The following is a 26896-nucleotide window of genomic DNA, read 5'->3' as shown; positions in this document are numbered from 1 at the left end:
AAGGCAGGTTTCTTATTTGAATTCAGTCTGTTGCTATAAGCACATTTAAGAATAGGACTCCTGATGTTCAGTGGGAATCAAAATTTAATGGAGATGTTAATCTTTAAAACGTTTTCATCTGTGTGGTAATGGCTTCAAATCATGCCAAGTAGTTTTTGCCTTCCACATTTAATTATCAAAAGTCATGTACTGGAGACATTTAGCTAAGAACCACCATTTCATATGTGGCCTTGTGCCAATGTAACAAATTATTGTAAATATTCTATATCAATAATGAAAAACAATTTTGGGTATGAAGGGCAACTAAATGATTAAATACTGTTGCTTTGGGGATTATTAGGACTTACAACTTATTGTCCCAATATTTAATAAAAGTAAGGATTTGAGTTTTGGTTGTTGTATTGAGTTGGTGATTTGTATAGATGCTTTCTTGTTGGCTTTTGCTTCAAAACTTGGCTTTATTTCTATTTTACTGGTCTAACCACAAATCATTTGTTTGAACCACCTACCTACATTTTTCTTTGCTTCCCGTTCAGTTGTATATTACTTTTACAATAACATGTCAGTGTGAAATAGATCAAAAGTGAAAAGAATTAAACTACTCTGAGCTAAATATTTAGCTCAATATTGACACTTGGGTTGATAAGAGGTCATACTGTATCATACTTTATCTAAAAGTAACTCATTTTATTTAAATTGGAAATACTGTGTTTCTGTATCCAAGAGTGTTAAGAAGGATTACAGGATGAATTTAGCCTGAGATAAAAGTTAGTATTAAGAGAGTAAATATAAAACGTGTACAAACTTGTTTGTTGCATTTGAAGTTGAGTGAAAAGAGTTGGTGGTATTTTTAAAAAATGTTGAGTGTGTGAAATTGTCCATTATTCTATGCTAATTGTCCTATTAACTTAATCTTGCTAGTCATCTGTATACATTGCTCTGTCTAACTTTCAATTATTTTGGCGTGTATTATCAGTACATTCTGGAAGTTTTTAAATTGATAAAAGAAGGCTTTCCTTGATAGGAAAGCCTTTTTTTTTTCTGCCCCTTTATTAGACTATTTTCTTCAGTGACTGCTATAAGCTTATATAAATATACCATTATTAATATAAGTATTTAATATTGGAAGCTATTTATCAGTTGAAGCCCTGAAATATTTTTTTCATGGATGATATAAATCCTTGTGCCACTTTCTAGCATTTTAGATTGTTAATTTGGTTTTAAAGCTACATCTTCGCTTTTTTAGCATTTTAGCGGTATTTTTTTTTTATTAAAGAAGTTACAAGTAATTGAGTGTAAGATGGAACAAAATTTAAATTAGAGGCTGTTTTTGTCAAAAGGCTATAAAGTAAAATGATGATGATCATCATCATCATTTAGCGTCCGTTCTCCATGCTAGCATGGGTTGGACGGTTCAACTGGGGTCTAGAAACTATAAAAATACTATAAAAGAAAATCAGCAGCTTCTTTCAAGAAAGAGTATCATTATCATTGTTTAAGTTCCACCTTCCATGTTGGCATGGGTGGGACAGTTTGACAGGAGCCGTCTAGGCAGAAGCCTGCACTAGACTTCTGTGACTTTTGGCAAGATTTTAGAGGTGGATGCCCTTCCTAACACCAACCACCCAACAAAGTATATTAAGATAAATATGAGGATCACACATGTAAAGATAATGATAATTGATAAGTTAAGCTTTATGTTTACATTATTTTTGTCACAGAAAATTCAAGTTTACTGAATTCAGTAAATTATTTTCTTTCAAAAAGATTAAGAATTCAAAGTACAACCAAAAATCTAAAGTACATCAAAGTTAAAACTAAAACTTTGAGCATGTAAATCAACTGAATCCTTTAACATTTAATCTGGCCATGTCTGGCCCAAATATTCTCCTTCTTTTATGTTCAAACTGGCTAGATCCTGCATCTCATACCTACCCTACAATGTCATTTTGAAAATTTCCAATCACATCAAAACTTCAACAGCACAAAGTGATGAATGATTAGTTGAAAACAATGTGTGTGAATAAATATATTTGAGAGAGTAACCTGAGTGCTGACCGGTTCAAAGAAATAAACTCAGATGCATAACCCTTTACGATTAAAGGATTGTTTGAACGTAAAACTGAAGGAAATGTAAATTGAAAGATTACATTAACTGGAATAAAAATTTTAATTGGAAAAAAGGTTTAAAATTATGTTTCTAAAAAGTTAAAGAAATATTGTCTATATAGAAAGGGCTTAAATCAAAAATTCAAACACAAAATTGACCAACATCATCATTGTTTAACATCTGCTTTCCATGCCGGCATGGGTTGGACAATTTAACTGAGGACTGGTGAACCAGGTGGCTGCAGCAGGCTCCAGTTTTGATCTGGCAGAGTTTCTACAGCTCGATGCCCTTCCTAATGCCAACCACTCCGAGAATGTAGTGTGTGCTTGTTAAAAATCAATTGTTTCATCCAGTCTCCTTCATAGAAGCTTTTAGATCTGATTTATTTTTCAGTGTAGAGATAACAATTGAACTAGAATCTGAAAATTGGAAATCTTAACATGTTACAAATTACATTTAATTACTCAAAACATTTTTTTTACTAACTCTGCCTCCAGTAACCCAGTAATTGTTTCTCTCCAGCCCTGGTTATCACATGTTGCAGCCAATATCCTCACCACTACTTCACTTGGCCTTCTTCTGTTATAAAGACTTCATAGTCTGCTCTCAGCACCTTTTTCATTAAGCAGATATTGCCTATTCACATAATATTCTCTACAAGTTCTGTACAAAGTAGCCGGTACCTTCTTATAAATCAGCTATGTATTCAGATCACCACTATACTTCCTAAGAATCTATTTTTTTCCACAATATTATACGCTAAATTTTAATTTTTAGAAAATATTTCAGTTATTACTTTCAAACTTTGTAACTTCAGACTGATTGTATTTTGGTTGTACTTTGAATTCTTAATCTTTTTGAAAGAAAATAATTTACTGAATTCAGTAAACTTGAATTTTCTGTGACAAAAATAATGTAAACATAAATCTTAACCTATCAAACATCAATTATCATTGTCTTTACATGTGTGTGTGTGTGTGATCCTCATATTTATCTTAATATACATTGTTGGGTGGTTGGTGTTAGGAAGGGCATCCACCTGTAAAAATCTTGCCAAAAGTCACAGAAGTCTAGTGCAGGTTTCTGCCTAGCTGGCTCCTGTCAAACTGTCCCACTCATGCCAACATGGAAGGTGGACCTTAAACAATGATAATGATACTTCTTTTTAAAACTGTAATTGTAGTTTTGTTTTACTAGTTTTTAACTGGAGCAGAACCTCAATTGTCCAAATCAAGGGTGTTTGCCTTGAATAAATGGTACTTGATTCATATAGCTTTACTATAATTGCTATATTTTTATCACAGTGGCTTAGTTTTTAATAACCCCAGACATGTAGCTCCCAACAGTTGCAATGATTAGATTAGTTCATCATTCTATCTCTCTACGGAATACTATAATTGATAGCTGTTTCATTAACTGTATTTAAATCTTATATATGAAACATAGGCTCACATCCTGTGGCTAAATACCATTCAGCTATTTAATATTTCAAAATCTGAGATATGTTCTACTGCACTGCATTAAACATTAATAGTATTTGATAAAACCTAAAAGTAAGCTTGTGTTTAGCTTCATATTATCTAGTATTAAGTAATTCTTCATTATTTCATTGTTTTTTATGTCCACTTTTCCATGTTTGCATGTGTCAGATGGAATTTTGTTGAGGCAGAATTTCTACAGCCAGATGCCTCTTCTGTTGCCAATCCCCACCTTTTACTTAATATTTCCCCATAACCAGATATGTTTTTTTTCATAGAAAATTGAGAATAAAGGACACCACTTGCATTATTATTATGGTGACATTTGTTTATAACTATCAGGCGATATCAAAGCAAGGAGATGGTGATACACATGCTTCTTCCAGTTTCTGTCCTTTAAATCCAGTCTTAAGGCTTTGGTTGACCCAGGATTATACCAGCTGCCACATGGCAGGATTGAACCTAGATCAATGTGGTTAGGAAGCAAACGTCATGGCACACAACTGCTCTTCTTGATCCCCCATTTCTGACAGTCCCTGTCATAGTTGCTATCTGCAAGTAAAATTCCGAGATCTTGAAGCCATTACTGACAGGTTAAACTGAAGTGTTTAAGATAGTTTGTTACTTGTTCAAAGCAAAATTCCAGTTGTGGATTTGAACCCACAGTTCATGAGCTAGCAGTCCCGTGTCTACTTATCTGTTTTGCTTCTGTCTTACAGCAATGCTATATTATACTTGTTTCATAGAATTAAGTTTGATATTTTTCTTCTGAAGTTTTAGTTTTTGCCCAGTTTTAATTTTATACTTCAACAATCTTTACATTGCAACATTAACACGAAACCTTCCATGCATGGCAATGTATCAAGTTTGTGTTAATTCATGGATGATTGCTGATTTACTGGAAGAACACGAGGGGTTGCTTTTATTTCACAACTGAGTGGAAAGGGTTCCAATTGAAGATAGTCATTTCAATTCAACAGTCAATTTAACCCCCACCAGCTGGCCTTGAGGTATTTTTGACAACATCTTTGTTGCAAGTGTATTGACCAGGTCACTGGTCTGAGGATGACTGTCTTGACTGGCTTCTGCTGTAACAACTCGTGTGTTACAGTTTCTTTTACCTATACTCTATATCATACTTGAAGGCCCTTCAAAGGTCATGGACGCTAACTTTCCTCCTATAAATATTTTCATAATTTTTAGTGTGCGTTTTGTTCAAAATGACCTTTATAAAAAACAGTAGCATGCGTGTAAGTTATTATTTTTTAGATCTCCAAACAACATAAGTACATGATCTGAAAGATGCCTTTTAATAATGATTAAATGCAGTGTGAAGTGGAATCCATGATCTACTGAAAGAAAGCTTCAACTTGACAAGATGTCTGAATAATGAAAATATTTTCTGCCTCTTTTTCCTCTCCCTATTCATTTTTCTTCAACAGATACAATGTAAAGTCATCTCCCATAATCTATCTTCATTCATATTCAGTTTGATCCATTGCCTTTTATTGTCTCAGGAATGTTTCACATTGTTACTGTTTGGAGTCAAACTGTCTTTGTATCTATTTGCAGGTCACCTCTCCAGTGGCATCCCTTTTTATAGCAATGCAACACAATGTCACCGTCAATGGTAAGTAAGAATATTATTTTAGAATTTATTAAATTTATATAACAGCAAGTTTTTAGCCGTCTTGTATTGCAGCCCTGCTTGATCAGACTTACGATCCAACCTATTCCAACTGTGACTCTTTGTTTTTCAGACAGGTAATGTTGAGGAAATTTCAGCTGCCGTTTTTAGCTATTCAAGTGACTGCATAGAGACTCCTTCATTTGCTTGTAATGTTGATTAAAAGAGATATTACTTGGCTAAGAATTTAGCTGAATCTAAAGTAAAGATAGATAAAGTAAATTTATGCTGTAAAAGTAATCATTGCAAAGGTGAAGGTCTTTCATAAATCAATTTCACTGTCTGCACAGTGATTTGTTGTGTATCCTAATGTGTCCTATTTAGTATAGCATATAATAATCTTGGGTTATCAATCTTTTTATTGCATTTCAATATGCTGCTGGATTTCCTAGTCATTTTCAGATGTCCTTTCCCTACATGCATACGCATTTACTGTGTTTGGTTTTAAATTTAGAATGCAGAGTATGTATACAGCACTTGAAGATGATCAATGATTGCTCTAAGTGAAATAGTATCAAACATGAAAAATATGGTTTATAATCTGGATATTTCCTTATATTAATTTCAGAAATATAGACGTATAGGTGCAGGCATGGTTGTGTGGTAAAAAGTTTGCTTCTCAGCCACATGGTTTCAGGTTCAGTCCCACTGTGTGGTACCTTAGATATCTTTTACTATAGTCCAAGGTCAACCAAAGCCTTGTGAATGGATTTAGAAGACAGATCTTGAAAGAAGGCCATCATATATGTATATACTATATATACACACACACACATATATCATGTTGATGGTTGGATAGGACATCAAGTTTTACCTTGTCTGTTTATACTTGTTTAAAATTTTACCTAAATATGGTGGATTTATGCTATGATGTAATTTAGGAATACATCAATAAAATTCTACCAAAGCAGCTGTAGTGAATTTAAAACCCATTTCTGTTCTTTACAGATATGTGTGTGTGTGTGTGTGTGTGTATAGTTATGACTTTTTGTATAATTTGCATGTGTAATTGATTTGTTATAACTTGATTTTGTGCTATTTTTTTTTTATAGGCAGTGAAGATTCCCAGGCTAATTATTACACTTATGGACCAAAAGATGCTTTTGCTGTATTTTTTTACATGCTTATTTGCATAATTGTTCATGCTATCATCCAGGAATATCTTTTGGATGTAAGTAATGTATTATTCATTGCAAAATTATCATTCAGATTAATACTACTGGTACACTTTTATGCTATTTCTGTTAATTTCATATTATTATGTAGAAAATTTTAAAAGCAATACACTGTAATTTGAGCATATACTATTAGTTTACAAAAGTGTTTATAGTTTGCCTTTTGTTCAGTACATCCTGTTTAAGTACCTATGGTATTCGTTAAATAAATGTTATGTAATTTTAAGCTATGAGTGACTCACTATTCAGAGGATGTAGTGGGAAAGGACATGCTCATTCATCTAATGAATGAGAAACATGTTATCCTTTTTGTCACACTCCAGTAAATTATAATTATTTTCCTTTCTTGTCTCTTGTATGATTTTCCATCTATGCTTGCATGGCTGAGATGTACAGCCTTGTACATATGTGTGATTCTTTTATCATTACTTCAGCAAATATGAAGGCTATGCTCTTCTATTGAGATCAGAATAAGACCAAAACTTGTCCAAAGTTGTCTTCTGTATTTCCTATAAAATAAGAATTATATTAGTCATTACGTAACATAGTTTTCTTGTCATTGCATAATTATTTCTATTCAGCTGTGAATGCACTCTGCCTTGAATATGTTAACATTGTTTTTTTCACTTGGATCGTAACTCGAATTATTCTCTAAATCCTCTGCCTTGCTTAAAGGCTTAGTACAGCAGCTGCAATAAGATATAAAACTAACCATTTAGTCCAGCGATTTTTATCCTCGCGAAGGTTCTACTTCATATTCATTGAAGGCTTTCCAATGATGGAAAGTTGGAATTGGTATTGTTAATGAATAACTGCAAGTAAATATTATGTTGCTTATGTAATGTCATCATCATCATCATCATCATCTGATGTCTGTTTTCTATGCTGGCATGGGTTGGGCCATGTAATTGTTATATAATTATATCTTTTTGCTACAATAGTTTTAATAATTAACCCTTTCACATTCAGATTACTCTATCAAGTGTATTGCTTATTTATTCACATTGTTTTGAATTAATCATGCATTGTCTCAGGCTTTGAGATTTCAATGATATGATTGTTTCTTTTTAAAATAACCTTATAGGCTAGGTGTGAGAGGTTAACTCTGGCTGGTTTGAACATAAGAGGTAGAATATTTGGGTTAACATTCTCTAAGCTGTGTATAGAGATGTTTTAGAGAAAGAAAACAAAACCTTATCTTGGAGTCAAACCTAATTTAAACAAGAAAACCAGGCAGAATGGAGGAATTTGGGGTTAAATAATGAGCTTTCTACTCCTTTAAAATAGACTTTAAAAAGTCAAAATTAATTATTTAGCCTTAAATCATTTTTCAAATGCTAATTTTCTTTTCAGAAATTCAATCGAAAAATGCACCTTTCCAAGGTAAAACACAGTAAATTCAATGAGTCCGGCCAGTTAATTATATTTTTTGGTTTATCGGCTTTTTGGGGAGCAGACATTATTATTCGGGTAAGTTATTCTGTTCTTCCATTTGAAACTAAACATTAATGATTACATTAAAATCACCTTAACTGTTATGTTATTGCCTTGTTACCTAATGCACATTCTTTTTTTTTTTCTATGTTGTGCAGGAAGCTTATATCACAAACATTAATGCATTATGGGAATATTATCCTCATGCTGAATTACCGTAAGTCTTATTAGTTTTATTTTGTGTACCTTGTGTTTCTGGCTGTATTTTCTAGCAAGAATTGGGGTTGCCCAGACTTCTCCTCTTCTATGAAGTGTTCTTACTGAGCGGCCCCATTTCTATGAAGTGTTCTTTTTGTTTCATCTTAGAGTTGGTGCATCATAAGCCTTGCACCAACATAGCTCTGTCAGCAGATTTTATTATCGCAGATGTCTCATGAGTATCAAATCACATTTTCAATTTGTTTCCCTTGCTATAGAGGTTGTGCTATAGTAAATGAAAACGTTTTATTTTGAAGATCAAATAAATTTTGGATAAAATTATTTTTTAAAAAAGCAGAATATGGAAAAGCATATATAAAAGTAGTGCCAAAGCAAGTGTTTCTTTGTTTGGCTCTGTTTAGGTGATAAATTTTACAGGGTTTTGGAGCTTAGATTAACAGCTTACATAAAAGGAAACCACAATATCCCATCCAAAAATAAAAGTATTTTAAGAATTCATAAAATATCAACTAGATTATGACTAGGAGATAAGTTTACTCAAAGTAGCCACCCTCAGTTTCAGCCACAGACTCAAGATGACTCTGAAACCTAGTGCATGTGTTCCTCAATGTGTCCATGGGAAGATCTTCAAAGGCCTCCTTAATCTTGGCCACCAGTTTGGCCTTGATATTGCAGACAGAGCAGTTGGTGTCTGGTGTTTTTCAATCACACACCACATATAGTAATCCATGGGATTGCAATCAAGGGAATTAGGAGGCTAGAAATTAGGGCTGGTGAAGTTGTAGAAAATCTCCAACCATTTCTGACTCTTTCTAGAGGTGTTGCTAGGAGCTGAATCCTGCTGCCACACATATGGTCTTCCAACAACAACCCTCTCTAGGCTGTGTTTGACCGCAATCTTCAGCAGCTTCACATTGCCATCTGAACTGAGCCTAAGGCCTTGTTCAAAGGTGTGGTGTGGCATGTTTTCCCTCGGAGACATGCATAAAGGCCATCACCTCCCTACTGTCTATAGCTTTGTAGTGTCAATTGCAATATGCTGACATGGGTTGAATGGTTTAATAGGAGCTGGTAAACTGGTGGGCTGCTCCAGGACTCTTTGACTAAATCTTGTTTGTCATTATAAGTTGTGGAGTGTTTTGTAATACAGTGTAAAATATAGTAATTGACATTATCATCATCATCGTTAACTTAATTCTTGTCTTTCTAACCAATATCATTATTTTCCAGGTTTGTTGTCAAGCTTTTCTTCATTGTACAGGTAAGAAATTTTAAAGCTTTAATTTTGTATGATTTTCATTCTAATGTTAATCACATTTGAAATTCCATGTATATATTAATGCAGAAATATTCTCTTGTAATGAACCAATGGAAGTTGAGCTTCTGTGAGTCACATAACCTGTTCAGTCTGTCAATCAAATCTCAGCTCTTTTACTATCTGTTAATTAGAATCATATTTAAAATCTAAATCTTAGAATAACATACCACATTAATGGCTGGTTTTGATAAATATACTGATTGAGTATTTCTGTGATCTGCATACCATAGAAGTATTTAGGCTGAGCTAACGGCAGCTTTTTAATGTTTTCCCTGTGTGGTAAGTTTGGTTTACTTTAAGGCATTTTGTCTCTTTTTTTTCTTTCTTTTTTTCTGCAATATAAAAGCTAAACAATAAGTTTCTTAGTATAAAGCCTTGTTAAAGCAACAGAAGAGACAAAATCTGCAAAACAAGTGTGTGGTATTTTTGCAAGTATCTTCAATCTACATTAGTTGCTTCTTGGAGTAAAGTTGAAAATTGCTGATTTAGATTAGTATTAACTCCTAGGCTCCTTATTGTTTGCCTGAACTCTTCTAATCCACTGCTCGAAACCTTTCCTACAAGCTTTAATCAATGCTAGTTAGCAACAATCATGGAAGGAAACATAGAGATTATATATATTAGATGTAGTAAATTATATGAATATAAACATGTCCTTTTTATGCAACCATGATGATCCTAAAGAAAGGCCACCATGTATCCAGTGTCCTCCATGAAAGTGTCTTTGAGGCAGTGAACTGTTCATTGTTTAGTAGACTTTGCTTGATAAAAGTGGATGCTTGATGACAGGAAGAGCATCTTATCTTAGAAAAATTTGCATCAACAAAAGTATTGTCTGATCCATGCCAGCATGGAAAAGTGGACATTGAAACAATGATGGTTCTACTGATTCTAAGTTTACTTTTTGAAGTGAGCCAGTGTACTCTTTTGGACTCTGCACAGTCCTCTGTCATTACTATTACTCTTTTGGACTCTGCACAGTCCTCTGTCATTACTATTACTCTTTTGGACTCTGCACAGTCCTCTGTCACTACTATTACTTAGATCAGCAAATCTATATCAAAGTCATCCTTGTCATTAAATGTCGGTTGATATTAGACAAAAAAATACATTCAGAGTCAATATTGTACTCCTCCTAGCTGTATAATTGATATATATTTTATTCGCCTGTCAGATATTAAATGGAGTCAGCATGTACAATAATATTAAAACTAAAGTGAGTGGATAAGTAGATTAATCATTTTATAAGGATAGTATTGTATATGATTAAGTGGTCTCCAATAGGTCTATGGCATGTGAGTCACAAATTCATCTCTTTTCTAAATAAAATACTTTGTTGAAGCCAGTGATTCACATTCATTTAGCATTGCAAATGCATATTTATTCATCAAACCATTGCAGTGTGTAAAAGAAATAACTTTACAAATTTTTGTTCTTATTAATTAAAATCACTAAAATGTTTTCGTGTTGGGGGTCTCTAACACTCATTAGTGATGAAAACTTAAAATGTTTTTCAGACTGATGAAACTTGTTCTCTTTCCCTTTCTCATGCCTTCTACACTGTTTAATTGATGTTTACATGGAAACCTGATGATATTGATTTTCTGTATCTCCTTCTAGATTTCTTACTGGATCCATTGTTATTTTGAACTTTATTTTCAAAAAATTAAAAAGGTAAGTTTTCAGAAAGAGGTTCCTCTATTTATTTTATTTCAGTCGTTTGACGGTGACCATGCTGGGGCACTGCCTTGAGGAACTTTTACTCAACTCAAACAACCCCAGTTTTTTGTTTGAGGTGGGGGGAGGTTTACGCCTGGAACTTATTCTATTGGCCTTTTTTGCCAAACAGCTGAGTTATGGGGACATAAACACACCAACACTGGTGTCAAGAGGTAGCGGGGTACAAACACACGCGCACATACACACCAGACTTCTTTCAGTTTCCATTTACCAAATCTACTCACAAAGCTTTTGTTGACCCAAGGCTATAATAGAAGACACTCACCCATTTATTAATGTATTTTTAATTGCAGAAGCTATTTTGCTTTTCTCTATATAAGTATTCTTGGGTATGAGTGTATGGTTACAATATTAGCTTCTCAACTAAGTGGTTTCTTGTTCAGTTCCACCACATGTCATTTTGGGTAAATGTCTACTGCTATTGTGAATAGTTTTAGTAGACAAGAAACTTAAAGGAGCTGATCATCAGTGTGTTTGTGTGTGAGAGCGAGTTTGTTTACATGTTTGTTCACTGATTGTAAACAGACTTTGCCAGCCATACAATCACGGGAAAATATACATTAAAATGATGATGGTTATTGTTTCTTTTTCTTTTTACCTGCAGTATAACTAAAAATGTCTTATTTACCTTTAACCCTTTCGTTGCTATATTTCTGACCAAAATACACCCCTTATGTGTTTCAATTAATTTCTAACGTAATCATAAATTTAGTCTGGTTTCATTAAACAACTATAACTTTTTTATTTATCAATATATTAATCTGATTTTTGGAAGATAATTTAATGAAATGTTCTCAACCAATTCTATACTATAATTTTTGTCACAAAGTGACTCTAATTGCAGGTAGATACAGGTAAATTCAACAAAATATAAAATTATTAAAATTTTTGTTCAAACATCGCTATAGAAAATGGGTTATTAGCTAATATTCAATTGGGTATACAACAAAATTTTACGATAGAATTTGTTATTCTGGGTAACTTTCTGATACCCATAATAATATTTATGGCAAAATAAGCCTTAATTTCATTTAAGGTTGTGGGAAACCACAAAGTATCCTTTCTTTTGTTTTGTTTACATTTAGCGTAACGGTTCGTTTCCGCCGTAATGATTTCAAATAGGCTCATTCGAAAAAGTAAAAAGAAATAGTCTAAGGCTTTACTCTTCTGGGAAAGTCTGTGGCTTGGTCCAGTTTCTTCAGAAAAATCACCGAAAGAAACAGTTTTTAAATTTTCACTCCATTCAGGTGCCAATTCATTTTCTTTATCACTGTCGGAGCTCTCGGATTCACTGTTTTCACTTTCAGAAAATGAAACATCAGATTCATTATCAAATACCACATGCTTTTTTTTTTTTTTCAGTCATAGTTAGATTTATGAAGGTCTTCAGTAGAAAATCCTTCGAATTCTGACTTGCTGCTTGATATAATGAAATTTGTATCCATTTTTTGTCAGAATTACAAATTTTGAAAACACAATAGAAACAAATTTCGGGAAAAAATCTCCCAAAATTCACGGAATTAAAATTACACTTCGATTTTTGTACAAAACTGTAGTTGAACTCTTTACGAAGTATAATACGTGTTTTCACGAATGTACTAAAGAGATTTGCTCTGATATTCTCATTTAAATACGAATAGGTAAATTCGGGCGGCTTGGTCACATTAACCAAAATTTTTTTCGGGCGGCTTGGTCACATTAACCAAAATTTTTTTCGGGCGGTTTGGTAACAAAAGGGTTAACAATGCCTAAGGATATCACAAAGTTGTCTGTAACTTACAATATGAGCCTCCTTTAGGCTTCCTAAAATAAAATTCTGAAAAGAAAAATTAACTAGGGTTTCTTTGATAAAGACAATTTTATTAATAAGAAATGTGAGTGAAAGTTTGAAATATATGAATTGGATCAACTATTTTTTTTGTCCATTATTGTAAATTTGTTTTTCCAATGCTTTTATGGGTGCAGTGGTTCATGTAGTGTGAATTTAGTATGGGGTGGAGTGCCTCCTTTAGTCAGTGTGTTAGTAGCTCAGTGGATAAGAATGTTAATTTAGAAATAAAAGGTTCTTAGTTTGAATGTAGTTTGGGTTTACCTACACATTCAGCAATAAAACATCTAAGATGATGATCAGAGATTAAATCAGTTAAAGTTTATTTCTATAAAGAAGTTTATAGCCCAGAGAATTATATATTTTATCTTCTGTGTTGAATTTATCATGAACTGCTGTACACCAGTACTCATATTGTCTCTTGTCAGAAGCTAGGACTGGGATCCTATGTAGAGGGTGAGAAAAAGACTTAGAAGCTATTATGAGACTGTCAGTCATACTTGTGATTGACACGTACCACCAAATTGTCTACATTGTTGTGTATCTGTGGGCTATGCATTTTGGTTAAATAGATGCATTTCATATTGCTCAACTAGTCAATTGTGAAATAGAGGCGGAACCTATTGTTGTGTGTGGGGCTGGGATGTCCCTCACCCTCACTTGAAAGCATTACAGTAAGATTTTCAACTACTACTAAATGATCAATAAGTGCAGGACCTTACATTCATAGCCATTCTAATTTATGTAAACATAAAATTGATTATGAATACCAATGGTACATTGATCTGTTTTCATCTGCATTCAGACTTAGATATCTAAAGTTAAAGATGCAAAGCAAATTCTTTCTTTGAATCCTCTACCTGCTGCTTTCTCCAGTGTTTGAAGTGTCTGTCTTCATTAATCAATCTTGAAACTATCAGTTATCACACATCTACATCCATTAAATATCAAATATGACAACTGCTTCTGCTGTTATATCATTCTACTATCTCAAAGTTCAACAATTCTTATTCTGTTACAGGTATCTTGCGATATTTACTTTTTTGTGGCTAGGGCACATCAAGAGACTGTGCCAGTATTCAACCTCATAGTAGTTTCTAAGCCCTTCTCTTAGACTTAACACTGGATCCCAGTACTAGCTTTATGATAACAGACTGTGAGAATTGGTGTACAATATGTATGGTAAATTCAACAGTGAAAATGAAATAAAATTATTATTCATATAAATGAATTTTAGTTGATTTGATCTTTGTTTTATTTCTGGATGCAAAAATTAGTCCCAAGCTACATTCAAACTAAGAACTTTTATTTCTAAATTAACTTTCTTAGCCATTAGGCCACTGACACTACATAAATATAGGCCCTGATAAGGATAATAGTCGGGAAATTATGAACTTGTAGAATTCCATGAAGAAAATATTTGTTTTTAAATTGTGCTTGCAAATTGTTATACATTCAGAAATAAACTCCCATCCCATTTACAAAAATAACGTTCAATTATATTGTTGACAATTTAAAATTTCTTTCTTTTTACTCTATTTTAGGATGAAATATCTGCCAGAGTTCAATATATCAGTTTTTACCTTGCTACTATTTTAATTGCATATGTACTCAAGTATGTAATTTTTTCTTTTATCTCTTGTATATCTGTTCTCTGCACACATACTTCTCTCTGTTTATACACATTTGTTTATATTAATATCCATTTTTAGTAAAATTCAATATTTGATAGGTTTTTTTTTTTGTCTGATCATTACTATTTTTTATTTTGTTTTTGAAGATATTTGAATGTAACTGTTGAGCACCAGAATAAATTCTGTACAATAATTAGCTTTGTCTTTAGTTTCGAATGAAAATCATACCAAAATCTGCTTAGTTTTTCATCCTCCAGGAATTTATGTTAAAAATATATTATAAAGTTGATTCAGCTGACTTCACTCTGCTCTTCTGCTTTCTTTTGAAAGAAACCAATGGTATCTTTTCTCGTAGGCACATATTCATGCAGCTGATATGACAAAATGTCAGGCTGAATACCTTATAGTAATTAATAATTCAGCATCATAGTTTGGAAGTATAAATCTGGAAGGTATCTCTTTTGTAATCTATTCAACCATAGTTAGTGAAGCAAATGCCTGTAATATAATAATGAACACAATTGCAATTCTCTACATCTCCTCCTCTGTACAAAATTTACTTTGTGCTTGCTTTCCGTAATTTGCTCTTTTATTTTTCCATTTTAGTTTCACACGGGTTGCTCTGTGTATAATGGTGCTTCATTATACGGTTGAATTTGTTTTCCATGCTGCTCGTTTGTTGCACTTTAAAGAAAAACAAGAAATAGCATCTAATGTGTAAGTATTGTTTTTCTTGAAGTTTGCTAAGACCGAATAGGGTACAAATTGGAAACGGAACTAATTCTGGCAAATTAAAAAAGAAAAAAAATTTTCTGTTGCTGGCAGAAACATTTGAGTAAAAGAAGTTCTTCAAGATGTTTGGCTTTCATAAAGAAATCCAGAGAGAAGAGGATCTAGAAACTTTTACTCTTTTGTGGTATTCCAGTCATTAACTCAAGCAAAATCTATTACTGTTGTTTCTGCATAAATTCCACTTGTTTCAAGTTTACTGTCTGACAAACCGGTTCCTGTTTTTGTCTCCCACTCTCTACTAAAATGAAAATTAGGGGTTTTGTAAAATACATAGGATGCCCTTCCTCTCACTTGTTTTTGAAGTGAGTTTTTTTTTTTTTATTTTGCACGTCTTCTAAAACAGAGCTAGAGAGCAATTTTGAGAGGGAATGACAGTGTCACCATTTATTGCTCAATACTTTTCATGCAATGTAAACATTCATACTCAGGCATAAAATGGGCTTCCATACAGTTTCCATTTACTAATTTCACTGAAGGCGTTGGCGTAAGGTACTGTACAGTGGATAGAATGCAAGACATGGTTTCTGCAGCTGGATGCCCTTCCTAATACCAGCACACTTTACAGAGTGTGCTGGGTGCTTTTATGTAAAGTAATTGGCATTAGGAAGGGCATTCAGCTATATAAAAAAGAAATTTATTATGAAAAAATTGTTATCCCAAAATGTGAGTCATATATACTTGATACAAACACTAAAAATAAGTAAATTTCAACAGTGACATGAACAATGATTCAGAATTTATCAAATATTCTAGTGCGTATCACTATATCGACCATTCAGTTGGATGTTGTATGCTGCTGGTCACAATGCACTTCCTTGCTTTGTTGTAGCTTTCAATTGATGCCAGGTGCAGAGGCCAATATTCCCCTTAATGTAATGCTGGTCTGTCACAGGGCTGCCCATTTACAGGTAAGTGGACTGGGGCAAGATGAAATGAAGTGTTTTGTTTAAGCACAATGCACCACCCATCCGAGAATGAAGACCACATTTTGTGATCATGAGTTCAACACTCTGAACAGTAGGCCATTTCCCCCTACACATATATATAATTCATTATTTTTTAGCTTGGTTTTGTTTTGAAATTATCCATACAATATTTTTTTAAGCGATCAGCCTAATGTTGCTAGTTTTCATAATCTTTCTTTCATGTGTCTTTTGTTTTTCTCTTTGATTAGGTTTATGGTATGGAATGTTTTGTTTGTAATTGTACGACTGTGCATAATAACATTGGCGTTTTTAACATTCTGGTGAGTATATTTAGAGCAATTTGTAACTGTTATAAGTAGCCCTTTTTACTTTCCTTCTTACATATTTGGGATAGAGAAGCTGTTTCCCCTTCATTTTCGGTTGTACCCCTCAATGGCATCTCAGTTGCTTTGCAAATCTCTCCACAACATGCTACAACCACCAGATGTGCTGTGTCCTTCCTTCTTTTCTCCTGTGACTATAACACTTCCTGCTTTTTGGGGGCTGGCAGCCATGGACATAAAACTTGTACAGGCCTCCTTCTCTTTCCCTCACTTTTGTACCCTAAAAACTCTTGGTGTTTTAGTCTTTTCTCCCTAAAACAGAAACACTCTTTTTTTGCCTTCACTTTCCCTATATACATCAACCTACAGAAACTGAACCAACAAAAGAGCTTTTGCATAGTGAATTGGCCTGCTAAAAACAGCAGCCAAATTTAACTCCAATCATGTTAGATGGTGTAGCCTGCATGTGCTGCCAGAGTAAAAAATGTGATAGCCATGACTGGAATCTCTTTGGTTAGAGTTGATTTGATTCTAACAGTTACCTACAGACTTTTGAATATATTATCAGCCTCACCAGTTTTGATGGGGGAGCCTTTACATTATTACCTGACTTGTTAGAAATAACTCCAGATCATCACAGCAGCACTCAACTAATTACACTGATTTGTTAGGTCTCACTATCATATGAAGATCTCTCCAGGCAAAAACACATTGTTAATATAGCCAACACCCTTTCCAAACAACTTGCATCTCTCTTCAAGACCTGAAGATACTTTAACCCCCCAATAAATTATTGATACTTTACAATGCTCTGGTGAGACCCACAATGCAGTGTTGCTCTTGCATTTGGGAGGTTGCTGCTGCTGTGGACATACACATACGAACCTTTTAGATTGCATAGAGAAAGGAACCCCCAACTTATTGGCATGGAGTCAAAGATACTCAAGCTTCAAACTCATAAGCATGCTGTTGCCTCTCTCTCTGGCTTTTCTACCACTATTCCTCAAGGCTAGTTAAGCTCATGTCACCTTCACTCAGTCCCATCCCACTTATCACTCCACCTCTCATCATGTTTGTTGTGTCCAACCCCTTTCTAGAATGTAGGCCTTGCTTACATCTTTGCCACTGGGGTTGACTTACATAAGTTAAGAAGTAGCAATGGTATCCATCTCTTCCATCTAGGAGATCCTGTAAAGACTATAGGCCCTGTCCCTTCCTCCAGACCCAGCCAGTAAAATTATAAAAATAGATTCTTGCCTTTTGGCCCTACAACTTTTCATGGAGTATCATTCACATTTGAACACAACAGATTTCTTACAGAGAGAAAATGTAAAATGAGGGAAAATTGAATTGACCTTATACTGGATTGATATTTTAGCATAGTAAAGTTTAGATTGGAAAAATACCACAAAGTATTCTATTTTCTGTTGTAACAACTTTGCCAACTTGAGGCCTAATATTTGTGTGTATGTGAAAACATTCTTTTAAAAAAATCTATGCTCTAGTGTAGCAAAATAATTGCCCAACCTTTCAGGGATCAGAGATATCCATTAATAGGTTATCAGCTTTCTTGATTAAAAGGAGCATATTCAACCTCAGTACTATACTCACTTGGTACTTATTTTATCTCAACTTCAGAAGAATAGAAGGTAAAGTTAAACTTAATAGAATCTGAATTCAGAATGTAAAGAGCTTTTAATGAAATACTACAAGCAATTCTGCCAATCCACTCCCCCTAACAATATATATCATAATAAAAAGCTGTCATAAATTTTGCTTTAAATATGTATTCTGAAAGATTGAAGCAAATTTTTCAAATTAGCTCATTTGTTTTGAAATTTGCCATAACCAAGAAGTGTTGCATTGGAATTCATCTTAGTTTCCTTGCAGTTAAAACTCTTGTGCAGCAGTACTCGTGAAGGTGCACTCGCCAGGAATCCAGTTTTTATTGCTCAATTAATTGTAATCTCATCTTTGCTTTTCGTTTGCTTTATGGTCTGTTATTTTTTGAATGTTAAGGTATTTACATTCATTTGGATGTCCTGCCTTACTCTTTACTGTGTTACTTTTTTTACAGTTAAGGATTAATCTTTATGTGACCATATTATTAGAAAAATACACTGCCTTAACTTAATTTTGAAAATAACAATTTGGAATTTATACAAAATGTTCTTATTATAGAAGGCTTTAGACTAGATGTGACCACTTAAAAACAAGTTCTTGTATCATAGAACTAGTGGCAATTTCGGATGGTTTAGTAACTTATTGTTTTTCAAAATACAGTAATGAATTTTTTTTTCATATTTTATTTATTCTTACCTCTAGGTATGGTTTAAGGAAGACTAGTCAATCATCAATAGATTTTCAGTCAGGCAATTTCAATACTATGTTAATCAGGTAAAAATCTTTATTTCTTTTTTACACCTTTCTGATATTATTTTATGTTGAAAGAAGCAACTCCTTCTGTCAAGCGCACTCAATCAGGGCTAACTGAGGACCAAAAACAAGCAATAATATGTAGTCAGTATAAACTATTCACTTCATGAGCAAAGAGTTGATGGCTTGTCAAATGCACTTTGCTGAGTGCCTGGCAAAGATGCTTAAATCTGTGGTCAAGCATGTCTGCTTATAAATACGAAATTTATTAAGTCGGGAGGGATTTAAACAAGTTAGTCTCCCCTTTGCCTACATTGACCAAAGGGGAGATTAGTTGGCATATTTTTTAAAAACTTTCTCAGGTTGTGGAGTAAAAAGAGTTAGAACTTAATACACTAAAAGTACAGATGGGTTTTTCTTAATACTTTGCTTCCGTTCAGCAGTGCCTGTGTATTCATCTGTGCATATACACTCGTTTTACACAACACAAAAGCTTAGTGACAATTGTCATAGGAAAAAAAATTCCCACTGGCTGACTTGTAAAAAAAATTAGAACTTTGCCTACTACACAATATTTCAAGACATGGTGTGCTGTTGTCATGTTCGTGCTTTCACTGGGTCTTTTGGGTTCACAAAGGAAAAGGCTCCTTCAACCAACAGTTGTAGTTGTTTGCTTCCCAGCCATATGGTTTCAGGTTCAGTCCCTCTGTGTGGCATGTTGGGCAAGTCTTCTGCTATAGCCTTGGGCTGACAAAACCTGGCTATCTTTACTAAAGGGTTTAATTCTTAATCATTGACTTAAATAAAAATGTAGAAAAAAAATGTGAATGGTTTCCTCACCATCTGAAATAGTGTCAGGGTGAATGGAATAATTTTCAGAAACCCTGTTTGAATAACATCTTATTTAGACACTTCAATTTGTTTTCTAGTCTTTTTTTTTTTCATAATTTTGTCTTTAACTTCTCCTGGATATTCTTTTTTCTTTTGATAATTTTTGAAGATTTTTGCTTAAGAATTTAAAAAGTTTAATGTATAAAAATTAGATTTCATTAAGCATTTTTACAATAATTAGCCACTGCATTAATTGGAGCATTTATTTGTCATTTGCAGAATATTTTGTTTATCTGCAATCTGTTTGCTGCAAGTATGGATGATGTGGAACTTTATCAACTTCCATATTGTACGCATGCGAGAGCGAAGTGCACTGTCAAACAAAAAATCACCGAAGAAAAAGATTATCAAATTGAGAGGTAAGAACAATCTTCATTATTTGAACTGACATAGTAAAGTATAGCATTAACTTTCTTGCTTTTGACTCTGTTTCGTCTTGATGAAATTGACCTATTTCTTTCTTCGTCTTTCATTTTAGCATGATGTTTACAGTTGGAATCCAATGCTTTTATTAATCCTTTTGCATTTAAAATGGCCAGGTTTGGCCTCACCTATCGTACAATGTCATTTTAAAGCTAAACAATCACATTCTTGAAGCTACAGGATAATGCATGATTAATTCAAAACAATGTGAATAAATAAGTAAATTACATTTAACAGAGAAAAAAGGGTTAAAGCAGTTTTCTATTTTCTGTGAAGTTTTACTATCCTAATTTAATGAGTGTATTCAGATCTTAATTTACTCCAGTTCTAAGCTACATTTTAAAATGGTGGGAGTCAAGAACTGTATTCTAAATGGCACAAGTTCAATTTTCATTAAATTCTAAATGTTTCAGAAACTTTCATCAGCAAACAGAATAGTTTGTCTTTATCAACTCATTTACACTAATACGAAATTTGCTATCATTCTGATACCTAGTCTTTCTTATGTTGGATTCCTGTCTATTCTACCTGTTGCAGTGTGCAGTAGTCATGCGGCTTGGTAGTATTGAGATCACATAAATATCTTTACTTTAAATTGAAAATTAATGCAAAGTGTAGAAAAAAAGAATTGTGAATATTTAAGTTTGAAGATGTTATTTTAATATCTTAGTCTCATCTTCATTGTTTTAATGTCTGTGGGTCAGACAGAATTGGTTGAGGCAAGTTTTGTATGACTAGATGCCCTTCCTGTACTTTTAAAATTTTAAAATTTGACTCAAGTCATTCAGTTGCTACAACAAACCTTGTAGTTGGTTTGATATACAATACTTGATAATCCATATCCTAGTTCAATGGCTCAGTTGCCCAAATGCTTTTGAAATTCAAAATGATGAAAAGTAAAAATCAATTTAGACAGGATCTTAACTCTGAAACTGAATCAAACTGCAATTTTGTTACAAAAAAGGGTGTTTCTGTTTTTTGCTTTTTTTCCCCCTGCATCAACTAATTTCTTACATGAAACTTGAAGCTTTCAGAAGCAATAAGGAATATGTTAGTCATACCTTTCGTGTGATAGAAGTGAAATGTTTCTTATTGGAAAAGAAATGCTGCTACCACTCCTCCATCTGCCTATCTTTTATTAGATATATTGTTAAAAGGTTTAGATTGCTGGAAGTATTGTAGGATAAGTAGCAATCAAATATCAATAAAAATGATATTGAAATGTTACATTATGAATATTTGCTTAGTTTTGGTATTTTGGGCAAAATAACTTTATTTAAAAATGTCGAGTGGGATCCGTTAGCCTGGCCCACTTGTAAAGAGATATTTTACCTGAAATACCAGGACTGATTAAATATTTCAATATTTTGCTATTATTGGTATTTAACCTTTTGACCTTTAAACTAGCCACATCTGTCTGGCCTCTATGTTCCACTTGTTCTATATTCAAGCTGGCTACATCTGGCCTCACCCACCCACCTTATATCATTTCTAAAACTAAAACAATCACATCATTAAAACTTTGAAGTTTCAAGATAATTAATGATGAATTCGAAATAGTGTTAATAAATAAGCATTACATTTAACAGACTAAACAGAATTCTAGGGAGTTAATGTTTCCTTTACATTGCTGTAGACTTCTCCAACACACACTGCTTTTCTCTACAGAACTTGATTGATTATTCTTTCTCTTGCAGATTCCAGCTCTGCTGTTAACTCTGACACCAACCACAGTACAGAAAACGGTGCTGTACGTTCTCGAGGCAAGGGAAAGAAGAATTAACACATCTGCTTCACTTTGTGACCGTTCATCATATCATCTTGTGTTGCTTGTTTTGTGTTGTTTTCGTTTGTCTTGTTTCAAATCTGTTGTTGCAACACTCACATCTCTTGTCCTACCCAGATCCTTTCATCTTTTTTTTTCTCCCCCTTCCTATCCTTTAATGAAACCTCATCATATCCTGTTATAAAACTTGTTTTTTTTTTTTCTTTTTTGGATGTTGAAGTAATATATCTATAGGTAAATGGACTCTAAAATGCAAAGAGAAAATGTGCATCTTGTCTTTGTCATTGGAAGAAAAACTTTTATATGTTTATGTATGGGGAATGGATCAATCTATTTTTATATATATTAAAAACTGTATGTGTCTGCTTAAATTAGTTATTAGGTTTTATTTTTTATTGAAATTGTTTCTTGGTTATTTAACTTTTTTTTGGTTCATTATAACTAACTTTCAAATGTTTTAAACTTCTTCAGTATCAAATTTATCTTCCAAGTCAAAGCAAAGTATTTGAGAACTTAGTCTTATGTAATAGAATTATTTGGTGTGTATATACTTATATACTCTGAATAAACCACTACATTTTTTCTTAACTTTGAAATTATGCCTAACAACATATCCTTTATAGAATTAAATATCTTCCAGGTTGGTATGAGCCTAGCTAAATATCTAACTTCATAGATAGTACATGACAATCTCAATATTTATATAAACTTAAGTCTTTCTGTGAAGATTATGTTAAAATGTAAGTGTTTGGAGACTCAGCTGTACTATATTTGTGGAGTCTAGAGTTTTAAATTTTCAATAATTAAGTTGTTGATCATCAGAGGAAATTTGGCTTTAACTTAAAGCAATTTTTTACAAGTCTGTGTTGACATACACATTCTAAATTTTACTCTTTAAGCAAAACACTTCTATTTATGTAGAATTTATGAAAAGCATTCTTTCTGACTTCAAACATCTCTTTTGTCCTTGAGGCACATAATCGTGATTGCAAAATTGAGTTAAATATGAGAAAAAATATAATCCTACACACAGACTTAAAGAAGCTATTTAAGTACCCCAGCTAGGGAAAATATTTCACAAATAATTTGCAACCTTTTGAGATATGTAAATACTACCTGTTAAAATGAATATTTACTTCAAAACAAAATCACGAAACTCTCTCTATATGTACTACAAATCTAAAGGTATCCTTACACAAAATAGGACCTTTTGTTCAGAGAAAGGTTTCATTAAAGTTACAGAAAAAAAAAGCTAACCAAATAGAATAACGATCATTGTTGGCTTGTGATGTGAAAATTCACATCCCACTCACTGCAGTCAGTTCATAATGTCCCTTAAAGCAGAATGCTTCTATTTCTTACCTCAGTCTTACTTCACTGAAGATTAGTTACATGTCTGGGGAAAGTGACCTACGATTAGACTACATTCTCTCCAAGAAGGGATTTCTCATGTTTAACTCTATAGAAACTATGGGTTTGGAAAGAATTAACTTTTTATTGAAGTTGCTAAGAGAAAAAAAAAGGTGGGGGTGGCCCCAACACAAACTGCTTCAACTTGCATAAATTGAATATAAACCCAACTCTTTATTTTGTATCAAAATAAGTATTGAAAGAATAATTAAAAAACCCATGACTGAAATTTTTTTTACCCTTTTATGATTGGCCCTTGGTGCTCTAATTATATATACTAGAATGTAATTTTATCCTAAATTCAAGTGTATTAGTGGCCGTTTTTTTTTTTTTATTTGCTTCCCCCATCCCATTTCATGTTAATTTTTTTTTATATATGTGCTTGTTTACTAATAAAATCAAATATATTCACATCCAAATAATTGTTTTCTCTTTTTTTTTTTTTTTTTTTTTTTTTTTTTGAAAGTTTGAGAACTGGTTTAACTAGTCACTCACCAAAACAGTCCTGCTTTTCTTTCAGACGTACTTTACCAAATCAGCATAGGTCACATATTGTGTCCACTCTAGCTGTATTAAACACTGTTCAGTTTTTTTTTCTCTCTCTACCCATGATTTTTCAGCAGCCATTGACTAAAAGAATATTAAAGCAATTGATTTCACTTGTCTTGGAAAGTCTGTGAAGACTTCTGAGAGTGGAGGAAAAAGATCTTATACTATTTACACAACTAAACTCCCTACATAGTTGGCAAAATGAACAATTGGTGACTTTTTAGTGTGATCTAGCTTCCATCTGGACAGTTGTTATTACTATAGAGACAGATTCTTTGTTTTTTTTTTTCCATGGTTTGATCTGGAAAAAGGGTCTATCTATGGCCTTTGCAGGTGCTCTAGTCCAAGTGAGATGTTAAATGAAAGCATTAAGTCAATAATAATCATCAGGGTTGGAGGGCTTCTTCTTGAGAATGAGACACATTGCATTGTTGCCAAAGATCAGGATAGTCTCTTGAAGAATTGTTCCTTTGTTGGTTTGAAGTGAGAAGGTGCTTTCACTCTGATCATGCATGTGGTAGAGAGGAAATATTTGCTAGGAGTTTTATGTATGGAGTTGGACACAAATGCAGAATCTTCTTGTGTTAAAACTACTTTTGACCATGGTCTTGAATCAGATAAAACTTTGCTCATCAGCCTACTTCAATCACTATGTTCTGCATACGAAAATCGCACCATCTCTGACCAAACCCATTCACCAACTTTGATAGCCATACTTATGTTTTCAGCCAAACCTTGTAAATATTTTCTGAAATTTTAGTCTGATAAGCAACCTTCAGGAACTCTTCCAGTCTATCAGGTGAAGTTAATCAACAGTTTATCAGACAGAGGAGCTACATAGACTAGGATGATTACCTGTCCCTCTTCATCATCATCATCATCATCGTTTAACGTCTGTTCTCCATGCTAGCATGGGTTGGACCGGGGATCTGTGAAGCCAGAAGGCTGCACCAGGCTCCGGTCTGATCTGGCAGTGTTTCTACAGCTGGATGCCCTTCCTAACGCCAACCACTCAGTGAGTGTAGTGGGTGCATTTTACGTGCCACCGGCATGGAAGCCAGTCAAGGTGGCACTGGCAATCGGCCATGATTTGGATAGCGCTTTTTACTTGCCACCAGCACGGAAGCCAGTCTAGGCGGTGCTGGCATCGGCCATGTTCAGTTGGTGCCCCCCACGCGCCACCGGCTCAGGGATCACAACTGCAGTTTCCATTGATTTTGATGTCGGTGTACTTGACTCAATGGATCTCCTCAAGCACAGGGTCGAAATGGTGTTTCTTCACTTGCCACCTGCACAGGAGTCAGTCCAGCGGTTCTGGCAACTGCTGGGTGCCAGTCATAGGATTGGTTCAATTTCGATTCCGATTTCACTTGCCCCAACAGGTCTTTGCAAGCAGAGTTTAGTGTCCAATGAAGGGAGGTTGGCATGGGTGCCTGTCGTCGGATGAGGTTCGATTTCGACTTCGCTTGCCTCAACAGGTCTTTGTGTGTCCAAGGGAGGAAAGACATGCTGAAGTGGGCTGGACTCACTTGTCCTGCCTGGTCTTCTCACGTACAGCATATTTCCAAAGGTCTTGGTCGCTGGTCATTGCCTCGGTAAGGCCTAAAGTTCAAAGGTCGTGCTTCATCACCTCATCCCAGGTTTTCCTGGGTCTACCTCTTCCACGGGTTCCCTCAACTGCTAGGGATTGGTACTTTTTCACACACCTATCTTCATCCATTCTTGCCACATGACCATACTAGCGCAATCGTCTCTCTTGCACACCACAACTGATGTTTCTTAGGTCCAACATTTCTCTCAAGGTACTAACGCTCTGTCGAGTATGTACACTGACGTTACACATCCATCGGAGCATACTGGCTTCATTCCACACGAGCTTACGCATGTCCTCAGCAGTCACGGCCCATGTTTCACTGCCGTGTAGCATGGCTGTTCGTACACATGCATCATACAGTCTGCCTTTTACTCTGAGTGAGAGGCCTTTAGTCACCAGCAGAGGTAAGAGCTCTCTGAACTTTGCCCAGGCTAGTCTTATTCTAGCAGTTACGCTTTTAGCACCCCCACCCCCACTACTGACTTGGTCACCTAGATAACGGAAGCTATCAACTACTTCTAGTTTTTCCCCTGGAAAGTGACGGAAGTTGTTTTCTGCAGATTTTCAGAGTTTATTGCTCCTGAGCATCTGCCACATACAAAAACTATCTTCCCAGTTAGCCTTCCTTTGGCATTGCTGCACCTCTTATGTGTCCATAGCTTACACTGGGTACATCTTATAGAGTTTCTACCTACGCCTTTTCTACAGATCGAGCAGGGCCATCTACCTGAAGGCATTTGTGGTTTGTCTACCTTCCTACTTATTAGGACGTTGGTTTTAGCTAGGTTGACTCTAAGGCCCTTCGATTCTAATCCCTCCTTCCACACCTGGAACTTCTCCAGTTCTGATAGTGACTCAGCAATTAGAGCAAGGTCGTCAGCACAGAGGAGCTCCCAGGGGCATCCTGTCTTGAATTCCTCTGTAATTGCCCGGAGGACTATGATAAATAGGAGGGGGCTGAGGACTGAACCCTGGTGGACCCCAACCTCTACCTTGAATTCTTCAGTGTACACGTTGCCAACCCTAACCTTACTTACAGCATCCCTGTACATGGCTTGCACAGCTCTCACCAGCCATTCATCTATCCCTAGTTTCCTCATTGACCACCATTCCTTTTACATAAATCATTAGTCTATCTGGAACCACCATTTTTTAGATGAAGCTTTAGCTCCTTTGCATTCTGAAATTTTTAGGTGTATTCTT

At 34.4% G+C, this 26896-nt stretch overlaps 1 protein-coding gene across 1 annotated transcript in view; it reads left to right on the top strand.

Moving 5' to 3' along the window:
• Window positions 1-23687, top strand: part of LOC115210630 (translocating chain-associated membrane protein 1-like 1) — a 34772-nt gene extending 11085 nt beyond the window's left edge. Inside the window, exons 2-13 of the mRNA XM_029779275.2 lie at window positions 5161-5218; window positions 6328-6446; window positions 7804-7920; window positions 8043-8101; window positions 9334-9364; window positions 11042-11095; window positions 14534-14604; window positions 15230-15340; window positions 16590-16661; window positions 18990-19061; window positions 20151-20290; window positions 22052-23687. Of these exons, the coding sequence (XP_029635135.1) occupies window positions 5161-5218; window positions 6328-6446; window positions 7804-7920; window positions 8043-8101; window positions 9334-9364; window positions 11042-11095; window positions 14534-14604; window positions 15230-15340; window positions 16590-16661; window positions 18990-19061; window positions 20151-20290; window positions 22052-22137 (990 nt within the window). The 3' untranslated portion in view covers window positions 22138-23687. The remainder of the gene's footprint in view (window positions 1-5160; window positions 5219-6327; window positions 6447-7803; window positions 7921-8042; window positions 8102-9333; window positions 9365-11041; window positions 11096-14533; window positions 14605-15229; window positions 15341-16589; window positions 16662-18989; window positions 19062-20150; window positions 20291-22051) is intronic.
• Window positions 23688-26896: the final 3209 nt, after the last annotated feature.

Source organism: Octopus sinensis, linkage group LG4 (genome assembly GCF_006345805.1).
Source record: "Octopus sinensis linkage group LG4, ASM634580v1, whole genome shotgun sequence".
NCBI lineage: Eukaryota > Metazoa > Mollusca > Cephalopoda > Octopoda > Octopodidae > Octopus > Octopus sinensis.
This window is presented reverse-complemented; position numbering and strand designations above follow the sequence as displayed.